This window comes from Seriola aureovittata, chromosome 20 (assembly GCF_021018895.1).
Source record: "Seriola aureovittata isolate HTS-2021-v1 ecotype China chromosome 20, ASM2101889v1, whole genome shotgun sequence".
Lineage (NCBI taxonomy): Eukaryota > Metazoa > Chordata > Actinopteri > Carangiformes > Carangidae > Seriola > Seriola aureovittata.
In genome coordinates, this window is record NC_079383.1 from 7,679,665 (window position 1) to 7,694,635 (window position 14,971).

The 14,971-nt window shown below is 39.6% G+C and overlaps 1 protein-coding gene across 2 annotated transcripts in view; it reads right to left on the reverse strand.

Annotated features, from left to right (window-relative positions):
- Positions 1 to 8,480: 8,480 nt before the first annotated feature.
- LOC130161637 (receptor activity-modifying protein 3-like) overlaps positions 8,481 to 14,971 on the reverse strand; it is a 33,995-nt gene continuing 27,504 nt past the window's right edge. For both annotated transcript variants that reach the window (XM_056365043.1, XM_056365042.1), the window contains exon 4: positions 8,481 to 11,529. In XM_056365043.1, the coding sequence (XP_056221018.1) occupies positions 11,274 to 11,529 (256 nt within the window). In that variant the 3' untranslated portion in view covers positions 8,481 to 11,273. The remainder of the gene's footprint in view (positions 11,530 to 14,971) is intronic.

Here is a 14,971-nt window from a genome sequence, read left to right on the forward strand (position 1 = left end):
CCCATATGTACATTAAAAGCATTATTAGTGCCACAGGTGCTCAGCCCCGAGGCATCTATTAATATTCCTTCGGGCTTATTATTATCCTTCCGCCAAATTTTTTCCAATTTTTCCCAAAGTTATTCCCAAAATACTGGAAATAAATAATGCATTAGGAATGCATTGGAATTTTCCTTAAAAACCCACAAAATTTCACCTTTTTTCTACAAAATTTCACCTTTTTTCTGAGTCACCCAGCTCTCTCATACCTGCACGCAGAAATGTGATTCAAACTATAAAACGGAGGAAAACTTCTGCTCTCTCCAAAACACAGGAACTGTTTTTACATAACATGTAAACTTTTCAAACTATGAGCACTCAAAGGAGGTGTGGAAATCACTTTTTCTTCAAAGTTAGAGTGACAGCGTCAGTTGGCTAGAGTGCGTGAAGCAGTAAAAAATAACCTTTATTTTTATTTTAAACTCGAGCTCACGGCCAAACCGTAAAAAGGAGACAAATAATTCTTTCTCCAAATGTAGACATAGTTGTTGGGATTCATAAAATGTAACTTTGACAGGCAGGGTCTGCACAACATTTAAACGGGGTGGCAGCAACACCTGTCTCACTCTCATTGACACCTAATGTAATCATCTTTTTTTTTCAAAAGAATCTCACTCTGTCTTCGCACTGAGCTTACTCACTCATTTTAAGGAATATCTGAATAAAATAGAGACTGTAAGAAACTTCTGGCTTCAGTGTCTGTCAGGGTGTTTTCGGTTTTTGAAAAGAAGTAACAGTTTTCTCATAATTTGCAATTGTTTGAAGCCATGTAGAAGCCAAATTCTGGGCAGATTTTCACATTGCCATGGCAACGGCAGCTCCTGACCTGACCTCTGACAGCCAAGGGCTGCGTGATGTCATCGCTACAGTGACACAGAGAAGATTTTTTTACCCTAACCCTAACCCTATCCCGGCAGTAGCCCCCGTGGCACTCAAAAGTTCCCTGGAATTTTCTAGTTATATGTATATATATAAAGCTGATCCCTGTTCTGTGTAAAACTGGACACCAAGCCAAAGGTTGTGGAACTGACCAGGGTCCCAACCAGAGGTCATGTCATCCTTCTGCCATCAGCAGACACCCCTCTGGAGTGGTTGACAGGAAGCTCTGCAGTACAGAAGTCAGTCAGAATTAGTTTGTGTGATCATATTATGACAGCATGTCTTTCATCATGTTTAAAGTGTTCATTTGCATCTATGTACTTAAATATATGTATTCAGACTCATACTGGAAGTGTACTGGGTCTACAAGAAATCTGATGGCTGTATTTTCTGTGTTAAATAGGGTAATACTTTTTTCTATAATTTCTAATTTTGATTTATAGACATTTGTCCTCCATTCTACAAAGACCGAGTTGTACTGATTATACCATTAAACAGCTCAAGTTGAAAAAGGCCTGTAAACAATCCCCTGCATTTCACATTTACTGTAAGTGTTTTTTTGTTATTTTTTTCAAATATTTTTTTAACTTCCAACACACCATCCTGTAAGTTACATACAGCCACATTTCAGCCTAGTCTGTAGCAGTGCAACTTACCTTAGGTAGTCCAAATGAGTTGTGTCCTGGCCTGAAGTAACCACCGCCAGTCATGAAAAAAAATAAAAAAGAACATTTGAAATCAATTAATATTAAAGAAAAGGAAATTCTCATTCCAGTGTTAAGTTTGATTTGTGTACGAATATAATATATTACTGTCACTGCTCATTACTCCACCTGGCAACTGATAACATCATGTACATTGAAAACAATGCAAGCAGCACAAAATGCACATTTCCTGGAAGCACCACAGTTAAAGCATAATTAGCCTTACCTCTCACATCACCCATGGCCATGACCGCATGAACTGTGCGCGCCAACTCTCAAAATGCGTGAGCCCGAAGTAGTCTGAAGAGAACCGCGGCCCAGCTTGCTGCGATAATGTGCTAATGATAATGAATAACTAACACTAAGCCAACACCAACACATTGCATGAATACACAACTTTAAGCTAACGTTACATTGTTAAACCAAGAGAGTCCCGCCCGCAAACTACTAACGTGTCCAGGCACAAACTACCAACTGGTCTGATATTTATATTTTGCTAACGTTAGCAGGACTGAATGATAGCTGGTTTGGTTGAGTCAGTTAAAAAACTTAACAATACAGTTGGACCATTTTATATCTAACATATTAAATTATTTGGTCTACCTTTGACTCACCTTCAAAGACGAAGGAGAAACTAGTATAAACTGTCTTGTAGTATCTTCGTTTCCTTTTTTCCAAGTTGTCGGAGCCGAAAAAATGGCGTCTTAACCGCAGGTAGAAAATTCTGGAGAAGGCGGAGACGTTATGATGTCAGACGCACAGCCTCACGAGAAGCCTAATTGATGCAGGCTCACTCAAATGAGAATAGCAGGTTACATGTGTACTGAGGGAACAACATGTAATAACAAGTTAATATACTCCATAAATGTACACTGCCTCCACTAAAGCAGAAATCTGAATGAAACTGACTTAGAACTTTACGTTACTTCAACTACTGATGAAATACACTTTTTAGAGTGCATATTGGCTATTTTGCCTACTTTAATTCATTTTAAAGTTATTATTTAACATTAATATTTTTAATATTAATACTTTTCTTAATTTATGATAGCCAATAAATTGATAGACAACCGAAATCCAACATATTTGGTGTCCAGCTCATGAGGTAGAGCTCAGACCCAACAGATGAATGACACAGAACATCCACAGTCTCTGGACCATGTCCATGCTGTTATTGGAAAAATGATGCAAGATGTTGCAAAAGTTGGAGCAGAGTTAAAAAATGGTCTCCACCACACAAAAATGTCTGTGCTCATCACATGACCCATTTAGTAATGGCTTGTTGGACTGATGTGGTGAGTGTGTATGTATGTGTGCGTGTGTGTGCGTGTGTGTGTGCGTGTGACAGAGTCCAGCTGGCTGGAGTCAGACAGAGAAGGGCAGAGGGATCACTGTGGAAAAGGAGAAGAGGGAAGAGGAGGAGGAGGAGGAGGAGGAGGAGGGGAACAAAAATATGAGAAAGGTGAAAGCAGGGAAGAGGCTTATAAAGGAAGAGAAGCATGTCAACACTGGATGATGAGGACCAAACACAGGAGATGTTGAAATAAAGACTAAGAAGAAGGCTGCGGCAGCTAAATGTGGAAATGTAATGCACCACCTGGATCACATTTGACCTCAAAATGAAAAGGAGAATTTTATATTGAACCCATCTGCAGAAAGTCATCTATAAGATTACTTAATTTGCCACAATATCGACTCCTGGCACTAATGTCACAGTTTATTTGTACATTTTCATGATTAATGTTTTTGTGTTTGTGTTTAGGAAACTAAGAGCACTTGGTTAAAGTTTGGGAAAGACGGAAAACATCAAACCTAACTTATAATGTTAGACAGGACTCACCAAGTGTTTTAATATTTAACTAAACTAGCATTTTTAACTTTAAAGGTATAATGTGTAAGATCGTGCTACTTGCTCAACCTCTTGCCCAAGGGGGCAGCATTTCACCTCTTTGCCCCTGTGCAGTTAATCATCTTGTTGTTTTCCCCATGTTCCTTATAATTAATTTTTAAATGTGCATTTATTGTTGATAGTTAAAATATGAAGGCAAGGGGATACTGCATGACACATGGGTGTCAGGCTACAGCAGCATGAGGAAGGGACAATGACATCATCACAAAGGCAGAATCAAAAGAAAAGGTTTATAGGCAGGTAGTTTTTTACTTACAAGATATTTGGCTTGGTGTTTGATGCAGTATACAATAAACATATTAACAGGAAATAACAATAAAAAGGTAAAATACTGCAACAGTCAAAAAGATAAATATACATAGATACACATATTAAAAAAATAAAACTGTGAAAAAACTATGTACAAAAGTGTTGACAAAACTCCTGCTGAGCAGGATGTGCGAAAGATCACATTATCTTTTATGTACAGGGATGATACTCCAAGGTGTTACTGTAATGTGGTTGTTGATGATTGATGAGGCCGGACGCAGAATAAAAGGCAGTTGCTGGTACGTCACTTATATTCAAACATGTTAGGTCTGTTGTGTGTGTATAATAAATAGTAAGGATAGATATGAATATGCTAAAATAAATAAAGTATTAGGCAGTGGATCCTGATACCCGCTGGTTCTGGATCAAACATTCTCTTTGTCTTACTTGTAAAAGGAAAGTTACTGACACATCTAGCTGGACAACAGCCGCAGGACCAGGCTAAATTCTACTAAATCTCTAAAATGTCTGTCGACATCATCAATCATACATTTATGCCACTTGAAGTGTTTGTCAGTATGGTTTGTCATTTGCACTAATGATACTTTTTTGCTACAGACCAACATTAGATGTTACTCACCAGTCTAACAGAAAAGTTGCAAACTCTTTACCTGGAGCTCTCTCCAACGGTGGAAAACCACACCAAGATTTACTTCTTGTTTCTTCTTTTCTTTGCTGTTGAACATGGTTTCTTCTCGGAACGGCCCTTTGGGATGGAGATAAAGATTGCTTTCTATGCGTTTCAGCCATCTCTGCGTTTCTGTGATGCTTGTCAGGAGGTTTTTTTGTTAGTTTTTTTGTTGGGAACTGTAGCGTAACTTCAAGCTCTGGAGGAAGCTGTTCTTCTTCATGGGACTGAGGGCAAACTAGACGCTACACTGACTCACACAGCAGTTAGTGTCATAAAGTGGTATTACTTGCTCATTTCAGTATATATCTCTGATTTACAATAGATGGAGGTCTTGGTCATGACATCATCACTGTGGCTCATTCACATACTATTGATAGTGTTCATTCATTTTTTGAACATTTTAAACTAAAATTCTGTCCAGATCTAGCCAGATCTTACACATTACACATTTAAAGCTGCTACTATCCTTATATTAACAATGGATCAAATAAATGTGTAATGTTACTGGTGTTGCTCGTAGTGATGAACCCAGAGAATTATCATCCAACTCTGCAGTCCCTCTCATCTTAAAAAGCTTCCTCTGTGTGGTTCAGTCTCATTGTTCCCATCAACACCATTGTACACCACCTGTTCAGGACCAAACAACAGCCAGACACTGTTAGAGACCAGCGGGTGAACTTACTGTGTTCCAACTGAATGCAACTGAAAGGTGTATTTTAGAAGCTGCATCATTGCATCCAGGCAATGAAAAGCTGTGATCAGAGGCAATTTCACTTACCATGAAAATGTTGATTCATAAACGCAGAGATGACAGGAAAAGACTCGGCTGGTGCGTCAGTTTATAGCTAGCTCACAGCTAATGTCTGTATGGGTGTCAGCTCGGCTGTTTGGGGTGAATAAATACACTGCACCAACACTCAACAGATTTCCTTCAGGAGTTAGTTTCTAATGTTGCTCCATGTCAGTTGGATGTGTAAGTGAATGTGTCAACTTGGAAGTTGATAATATTGTGTTTATAACTTGTTCCTTTTGCTCCAGTGGACAATAATCAGTTAATGCAGGTTTAACTAAAAAACATTTCACTTCCTGGAAAAAACTAATTGCCCCAAACATAATTCAATCAGCAATAATATTTCAGTTGTTTTGCAGAGATGACTCAGATGTTATCAGATGCTGACATTTCCTTCATTTTTAGGCCGAACCTCTATTTCACTCCACCAGAAATTCAAGACAACTCTTAAGAAAACAGCTTTATTTTCAGTTTTCATTACATCCATCAGTGACTTCGACCTCTTGTTACAGAATCCGACTTTATTTCTATCATGGCTCAGACAGACAGAAAGGCCAGACAGAACAACGTCTTTCAAAAAAAGTTAAAGTGGTTTATGGGGACAGAGGGGGAGAGTGGGAACTTCAGACTGGGAGGATGTCCTGTTTGGATCATGTGCTTCTTACTGTGGGAAAGTGTGTGTTTGTGTATGTGTGTGGTCTAGTTGTGAGAACTGACTTCTCCTTCTGAGGATCCATTCTTCCTGTGAGGACAGTTTTGTGATTTATTGAGATTTATTTTTTTATTTATTTTTTTATTTTATTGCAAGTCAATTCAACAATTCAATGTCCTCCCAAATGTAGAAGACCACCAAAAGACTACAATGTCTGTGTGCGTGTATGTGAGCTCTTCTCCCCACTCTGGGGCCTCTACACATTCATGCACACAAACACACACACACACTTATCACTCCAGAAACCAGCACTAATATAAAGTAAATAAATCACATTTTCAGAGCAGCAGTTGTTTTAAGAACTCTACCATCCTCAGAGGTTTGTTTGTTTTATGCATCTTGACATGATTTCCCAGTTTGAATTCATGACATTTGTCATATCAGTCTTTTTCCCAAAAGTCTAACGGCTAAGATTTACAGTGACCAGGTTTCCAATAAAATGTTGAGCAAATTTGTCAAGCAAACTGAATTTTCTGAAGCGGTTAAAAAGTAAAAATGAGTGAAGTCTTGTTTCCCTCAACTCCTGTTGTGTGAATATGAATCAAGTGGTTGATGGAGTTGAACAGCTGATGGAGTGATCTCTCCAGTCACTGATATTTAACCACGGCAGAAGGACACAGCTAGTTGAGGTCAATAATAGAGCTCCAGTCAAAGCTCAAACGATAGAAAACAATGTGTAAAACATGATATAAATCTGACATTTCTGTTTGTTTTATGTATTAATGTGAGGAAGGTTATAGTATGCTCATTGCTACTCACAGATCAGATTTTTCCTCTTGTTTATTCACTTAATCTGTTTCACTTTGGCTTTTATCCACACAGCTCCTGTTACACTGATTCTGACTGTGCTTTGGTTCCACTAAGGTTTATATGCACCTATTAAAAATGTTCATAAAAACAGGTGGATGGAAACGGTGTCTCTATAGTTCAGGTGTCCCAAAATAACAGTGATACAAACTAGAAATGGACACAGCCTTGAAAAGCCTCAGCTGAACCACAGAGCTTTGTGCCTTTCCAGCAGTTCACCCACCACAACAGCGCAGCTCTGTGTGGAAGCATGGCACTCTCGCACTTCCTGCGCTGGTTTTGGTCAAAACGGCTGGGTCAACCCACTTCCCTGTATTCTTCTGTCAACTCTGGGAAAAAGCTTTAATATCCTTCCTGCCTCCAAGATGCTGGACATGCAGTCGTTGTCAAAAACCATCCTTGAGGGCAACTACACTGCGATGTGTCCCCTCACCACAGAGTGAACTATTGTCTCCTCTGTTTGGGTCTCTGTGTTCTGCTTCTCAGAAGAAAGAAAAACTGGAGTGGCTTCCTGGACAGTTTCAGATGGAATAAATACTGCCTGATATCTGGCCATTTGTTTGTTTAGGTGGAGTCAGCAATGATGCTGATTGTTTTGGTCACTGATTTTTTTCAGATCAGACTGAGTTTCAACATCAGTGACCATTACCCACTGTCACTGATGACTGCATTGTTTGACTCTGAGTTTATTTACATAATGCAATGATAAGATTTAAAACAGCATGGCCGTGATTTCTTTGCATTGTTTCAATGGTTTACACAGAACCAAAGCAAAGCTGTCATGGACTCAGCTGTCGGGCTGTTTGTATAGGTCCAGATAACACTGTTTGTCTTAATAAAAGAATAATGAGTGAGTCTTAATGCACTCACAAACACTGACCTGAGTAAACTCTCCCAGGGATTCAGAGTTCTGAGGTCACGAGAATGAATTTTCTAAAAAAAACTATTCTCCGCAGTGTAAACAACATCTGTTCTCTGCCATCTACAACATAAAGTATGAAACAGACATAGTCAACAAGAGTATGATTCAAGTTCAGTCTAAGATAAAGGCAAACAGCACAATACATTAGTTTCTCAGATTTATTTTTTGTAGTATTATAGATGCAGTAGACATCTATGGTTTCCCTGCAAAGATGTTTTACTGTCTGTGAACCTCTTGTCTGAACTGTCAACATTGTTTGGGACAGTTGGTGGTGATGGGAAAACCTGAGAGTTCGCACCATCAGACACTCATGAAACAACATGAAACAAAGCCCTGTGAGTGATGTGAAATCCATGTTCTGTTTGGTTTATAAAGACCAAGCTCTTGTGCATCCAGTGTCACATACAATTGTAGCTTGGACACTACCAAGACAATAAATTAACACAGCTTATCCAACATACATCTGTGCCTGCATCACTGTTGTCACCACCAAGTGATAATAAAATCTGTAAATGTGACATTTACTGCCTTACTGTATTTTTAAATGTGTATGTATCATAGAAACTGGAGGCTGTAGACTTTAATTCTGGTGCATTTGCTGCATGTCGGAGTAGATATGTCTTAATAAAAACTTAATATCACGCTCCAATGGCATGGCGCAGACTGGACTGATGAGACTGGATGTGTCAGCAGCTTTGGGCTTTTGTGACAGTTCTTTAGTCACATGGTCTGTTATGCAAATTCAGAGATCATAGGGAGAAAGAGCAAACAGGGACAGTTCTGGCTTTGATTTGATTTTAATTGTGACCTTAAATAGTATCTACAGTTAATAATGATAAAATGATTCCTTCAGGATGTGAAAGTATACACCAGTAATGACTGCATTTCCTTTTGACAGTGATGGATGTTCATACGCACACACTTACACACTTTTCAGATGACAGATTAAAAAGAGGACTTGATAAACAAGGAGGCTTTGTTTGTAAGCTGGGACCGCTCAGGTGGGTGAAGCAGCCCGTTGGACGACTACGGAGAAAACACCTATAGGCCTGGTGATCAGTCATTACACTCAGTGAGCATTGGGCATATGAGGGTTTGTTTTAAAAGCCTTTGACAGGTTTCAAATCATTCTTAATGCACCTCACGACCCCTGTGCTGGACTGAAGTTCTGTGTTTCAGAGTTCATTAGAACAAAAAAGTAAAGACTCAATAGAGTCAAGTCTTCAGTGGAAAAGTAAAGGGGAGATTTAGTCATGACTCTTAATAGCATTTTTATATTTGAATACATGCTTAGCATTGAGCCTAATTCATACCAGATGAGGTAGGCGAAATGCTGTTTTTCCTCCTGTGGCAGCAATTAGTTCACTATGTCCTTTAAGGACATTGTTATCATCCTGTTGTGCCACAGTGTTATGATGATTTCATATTCAAAGACTGTGAGTTTAAAAGCAGCAGAGAGAAATTCTCGTGTCTTTATGCTTCACTTGTTAAGATTGTAACTGAGCAGGTTTCCTGCAGCATGTCTGGTGGAAGTGAAATAAAGAGCCTCTCCACTAATATCAGAAGAAATGTTCCTTTTTTATAAAAATATCATACAAAACAAGCAGTGGTGCTTCCAAACACAGCAAAGGCCATGTTTTCAAGAATTCATCTGATAACTGATAAAGAGAAGGACTGTGTCAGGATGTGAGTCTGCTCAGCAGGTGACTGATCTATCTATCTATCTATATAACGTGTTTGCATGTAATAACCAATCAGAGCAGTGTGTCACAGTGTCAGGGACAGTGTCAGTCTTCGTCTTCCAAGCTGGTTAAATGTTAAGACAAATGACTAATTATAAAGTCAGTTAAAACTGTGTGATGACAAGCTGGATCTCTGTCATACAGGGCTTTGAACATATGGTGAGGGGCTTACATCTCCCCTCATCAGTTTCCTGAGGGGAACCCTGCTAAAATGAGCTAAAAAAGACAGCATTACAAAACTGTGTTGCTCAGTGTTTGTTTTCTTCATGTAATGAAGGAGAGAAATCAACCATTCTAAGAGAGACTGGAGATTTAATCAAGGTACTTAAGCTGAGTTTTAGTTTCCACAGGCAGCAGCTCAGGTGAGATAGTGTACAGGTGAGCTGACACTGCCTGGTGACTGGTGAGGAGCAGTCCAAAAAACCGATGACATGCGTACATTAAAAAGGAATTCATTTCCACTGGTGTGGAGATGCAATGCAGATACAGTAGACAGCACAGAGGGTATAATTGTACAGTGAAATCCCAGTGTCAGTTCATAGTTAGTCTATTTCCACAGAGAACCCCTGTTTGTGAGTATTTTAACAGTATATTAAAAGTAATTTATTCTATAGTATAAGTTACAGTCCATCAGGGCTCAGGTAGTCACACAAGAAATTCAAGTCCCAAAATATACAAATCATAGTGTTGCCTTGTCTTTGGGATCCACACCAGTGTTTTTTTCTGTCCATTCAGTAAGTCAACAGTAAGATCAAACCTGCAGAATCAATATTAAGTCAAAATTTGGCATCTTTTTCATCCTTCCAAGCCATCAAACAGTATCAAGTTCAAATATTTAACAAGTGTCCTCTGGAAGTCTTGAGTTCAATCGATGCTTCTGATGCTTGGTGGATACTTTGGCCTTCAGCAACAATATAGTTCTCTGACAAGAATCTACGATGTCCACGCTTCAGATCCATGATCTGAATGACCAAACGCAACAAGATCTGGTGAACTGCCCCACTGGTCAGTTTCCCTGATAAGTGACGAAGGCATCAAACCACCAACATCCTCTGTGTCTCAATTAGGTCTTTGTCCCTGTTGCAGAGAGAGACAGAGACTGCCCTGTATCTGTGGCAAACAGGAGACATTGCCCACAATTTAAAGGAGAGTTCCCCATTCAGAAACACATTCAATTAAAGAAATACTTTGATATTTGGGGACAAAAGAAGATTGATACCATACATGTCTGTCTGATAAATACATAGCTGGAGCTAGCTGCTAGCTAGCTTAGCTTAGTATAAGTATAGTATAATGACTGAAAACAGTGTTAAAGAGCTAACCTGGCTCTTTCCAAAACTAACCTGCCTGGAGTCTCCACTAGTTTCCTAAACTGGACATAACACACCATCAAACGGCGAGTTGTTGTTTGAAGTTACATTAAAGAAATTAAATGTGTTAATCGGTGAGTTTAAAAAAAGGCTGGTAAGCAGTTTTTCTTTTGCCTTTAGATAGAGCCAGTATAGCTGTTTTCCCCTGCTTCCAGCCTTTATGCTAAGCTAGCTCTCCACCAGTGGATCAGCTGCTGGCTGTATGTTAATATTTAGCAGACGGGTGGTATCCATCTTCTAGTATTGCAGGCCAATGTAAGATGTTTTATACATGAAAAGTTTTAAAAAACAGCCAGGGACCGCTTTCCTTGTCTTCACAGGGCGCTTGGGTGGTTTGCAGAGCCACTGATGGAACGTCTCACCAGCAGCAACTCCTTTGATGTGTCCAGTGCTGTTTCAGTCAAGAGGCTGGGACTGTGACCTCAGTCCTTCTCCATCCCCTTCCATCCTCCTCCCTTCCTAGGCCAGGATATCACTCCTCTTGCTGCACCAGACCACCAGGGCAATCATTGCCATGGTGAGGAAAACAGGGATGAGGATGAGGATGGTGAGCGTGTCATCCGGCGGGTCCACCCACACTACCTGTTCCATGGTACAGTTGGAGAAAAAGTGCTTGTGTACGCGGATGATGTAGCTCTCCACTAGTGGATTGGGCCAGTAGCAGTGGACAATTTGGGACTTGGTCTCTGTGCAGAGGGTGAAGAGGTGGTACTCACTGCAGAGGAAGATGGCAATAAGAGAGGGAAAGGATTAGAAGAAAATCATCACTGACTCCTGTTGCTTTCCTTCAGGGTCAAGTGTGCAGCTTTTCTGACTTTTGATCTCATTTGCTTTCTACTTACTTTTGCACCTTTTAAGACATTTAAATTACCTCACTACAACTGGTTCTCTGAAGGACACACAACCATTAAAAGCTTACTAGGTAAACCCTAGTAGACTATTATTATTCAGAGCACTGGATGTTCAGTACATAATCTACATCTGCTACAGTATGCTCCTGTTTCAGCTCTGCTTTATTTAATCCAGTCAGCCAGCTCTAATCCTCTTTCTCCATCCTGAGTTCGCAGTCCTCCAGATCCAGCTTTTCTCATGGCATCCCAGATGTCTGAGGATGAAATGTCATGTTTACATTTCCTGGAGCTCTAGACTTTGACTCTGTGTGCCATTAAAACTACAATGACGGAACAAAAGAGCCCCAATTCCAATCCGGTCCCTACACACACCCCCACTCAGAGACAGAGTCACACTTGTGGCTGTGGAGGGTCTCTTCATTGAGGGGGAGTTTATAAATACACTTGGCAAGCTTTGGGATGCCCTCACCTTTCTCTGATGGAAACAGGAAATTCATTGTTACCCAAAATATTTCAGAGAGATATTGTAATTAAATCAATATTTACTTAAAGGATAATCTTATGCACAGCATTGATACAAAGGTAGGCATCATTAAATTCATGGCATAGTTAGCTCGTGAGAGGAAATTATTAATTGAATAAATAAAAATCCACTCCCATGCATCTTTGGCCGCATTTCATTTTTGCTTAACATGTTTTCATTCGCCTTCTTAATCTAATTATATCCTCATTTTTTCCACAGTTTAATTTTCAAATATCATGTCAAATAAAAAAAAAAACCTCATCCCGTTTTTTCGGGTACACGGCGCCATTTTCACTCCAAAATACAATGTAACCTCTAATTTTACCATGTGTATGTCGTTACGGCTGGCTCAAACACCAAAAATAATAATGGACACAACACCAGAAGGAAGTTTACTACATTAAAGTTTATTGAAAAATGATGGGTGAAACTGAAAAGAAAACAGATACCTTGCACCACAAAGGTGCTGCTGCAGCAGGAGGGAGAGAGGGCTGAAACAAAGGGCCAGCCTAAATAGACTCAGCCCACTAGTCAGTACAGGTGTGTGTCAATCAGGCAATCAACCTAGAGGGAGCAGCAACAAGATCAACAGGAAACACCGAAATAAAACAGAATTACAGAACTGAATATTCTTCAGAGAGTGAGAAAAAAGCCTTTTCAGCCTGTCAGGGTCTCGGCCATCAACCTGTCTGTGCGCTGCCTGTGGTGCTGAACAGGTAGGCTACTGAAACACAGATGAACCTGCTGCAGAGAAATCCTCATTACAAGAGGTGTTTTGTTTATGCAAAAAAGGGGATTACATACATATGATAAGAGGAGTGTTTTGCAGAATAAAGCTTCCTGTCGAATCTGAAGTCAGAATCAACAGTAGCATATTATGAAACCAGCAGGAGTTTGTTTGTTTATTTTTTCTGTTAATTGTTCTACTAGATAAGTTGTAAGTTGAACAATGTTAAATATGAGGAAATGACCGTGTTTGGATGGCGGAGAGAGCTTGGATAATGTAGTAAGTAAGTAATCTAGTAAGGCTGAAAGAAAAAAAAATTGAGGTTGCTAATTCAGGTTCATTTAAAGAGTGGTTTGCTTTACAGCAAATCTAATGTCTGTACAGAACAGGATATAAGTCGTGCAGTGAAATGAGCATGAACCATCAACATGCTGTTAAAGTTATAATATGTAACTTTTCCACATTAAAATGTATAAAAATCACTAGACCTATGTTATTTATTTTTTGAGTTGTATGCTTACATTTCCCAAATATTTCTAGTACTTCACAAACATAGAGAAATACCAAATTTTAATACAGTAATGCTCCGTGTCATTTGGTCCACTGTCAATGACATCATATCCCCTATGTGCATGGGGTGGTTTTGAGGTTGCCTGCCAGAAGCTCAAAATGGACTTTTATCTAGTTTTAAGCCACATACACTTTTTATACCTTGGTTGCTTTCAACCATAAATTTTAACCAGATTAAGGATTTTAGTCATTGGACGTCTGGATCTTAAGTTATCAGAGAAAAAAGCCAGGCAAATGTTAGGCAGCTCAGCTCCTAGCCGCTGGAGAAGTCCCGCCCCGTATCCACCAAAGGGTGTCGGCAAATCAGATTTTTTTTAGTTCAACTAAAGTTCAACTGTTTTATTTATTTATTTATTTTTACCAATTTGAATCCCCTGGTCGGTTTGTTATTGAGAGGATGGCACCGTTGCGGATAATTCGGCTGCTGGTAAAAAGCCTGTTGAACATCTGGTTCATAATTGATTAAAGAAACAAAGGCAAGCAGTCTCAGTTTCCAGCTACTCCCTGTCCGCCGAAGCGCATTGGTAAATCACTGAATTTTTTTAAAAGTGAAACTGCTTTATTTGTTTACCGGTTTTAATCTCCTGGTCCGTTTTTATGGAGAGAAAGAAATCACTGGGAAAAGTATGCCATTTTCTGTTGCTCCGATAATTAAATTTAACCTGATAAATAGATTTGATAATGCAATGGCATTGCTACGCCAGTGGGTGGCACTATACTGTGGCTAAACCATGGAAAATAAGTCTAATTTGTCATGCTCATGATGTCAATTGCTGCGCCGCAGTACTGTGCTCATGTCTGCAGTTGAGAGCCAATACATCCATTGAGCCAACATGTCTTCGCAGGTCTGGTTGTTTTTCTCAGTGGTACGGTAATGGTGGCGAAGACAACAACATCCTTGATCCCACACTATTTAGTGATGTCCCCCAATGCCGTCTTCTCTTATTGTTTTGATTGAGAAACCCCTAGTGGAAGTTACATACTGTGCATTTAAACTGTGTTGAACCTTCCTGTGTTTTCAGACAGAACACGAGGCAAACTGTTGGTTACCATCCCTCACCAGTCATATGGAGCACGTCATCCAATTAAAATGAAGCTTGTTGATATAAATGGTCAATTAGATGTCACTAAGACAACGTCTGATGATCTTCAGAGCAGCATCTGGGCCACACAGGGATTGACCATGATTCCTAACAGTGAATATATATTATTACAAGGTCCACTATTCATGAGACAGCAAGGCAGAAAATCAATATGTTATTAGAGGTAAATAATTTAAGTGTATAAATGAATATACAGACTCACACACAGCCTGTGAGCGGTCTGTACACACACTGTACACACAGGCTCTGAGAAGCTGGTACCAGCTCATTTCAAACAATCTCTGCAGGGCCCACTGCTGGTTCCAACCTCATTCCTCTCTCCATACTCTGTCCCTTCCTCTCTCACTCTCTCTTCTTATCACTGTCCTCCAGACTCCAAAGTA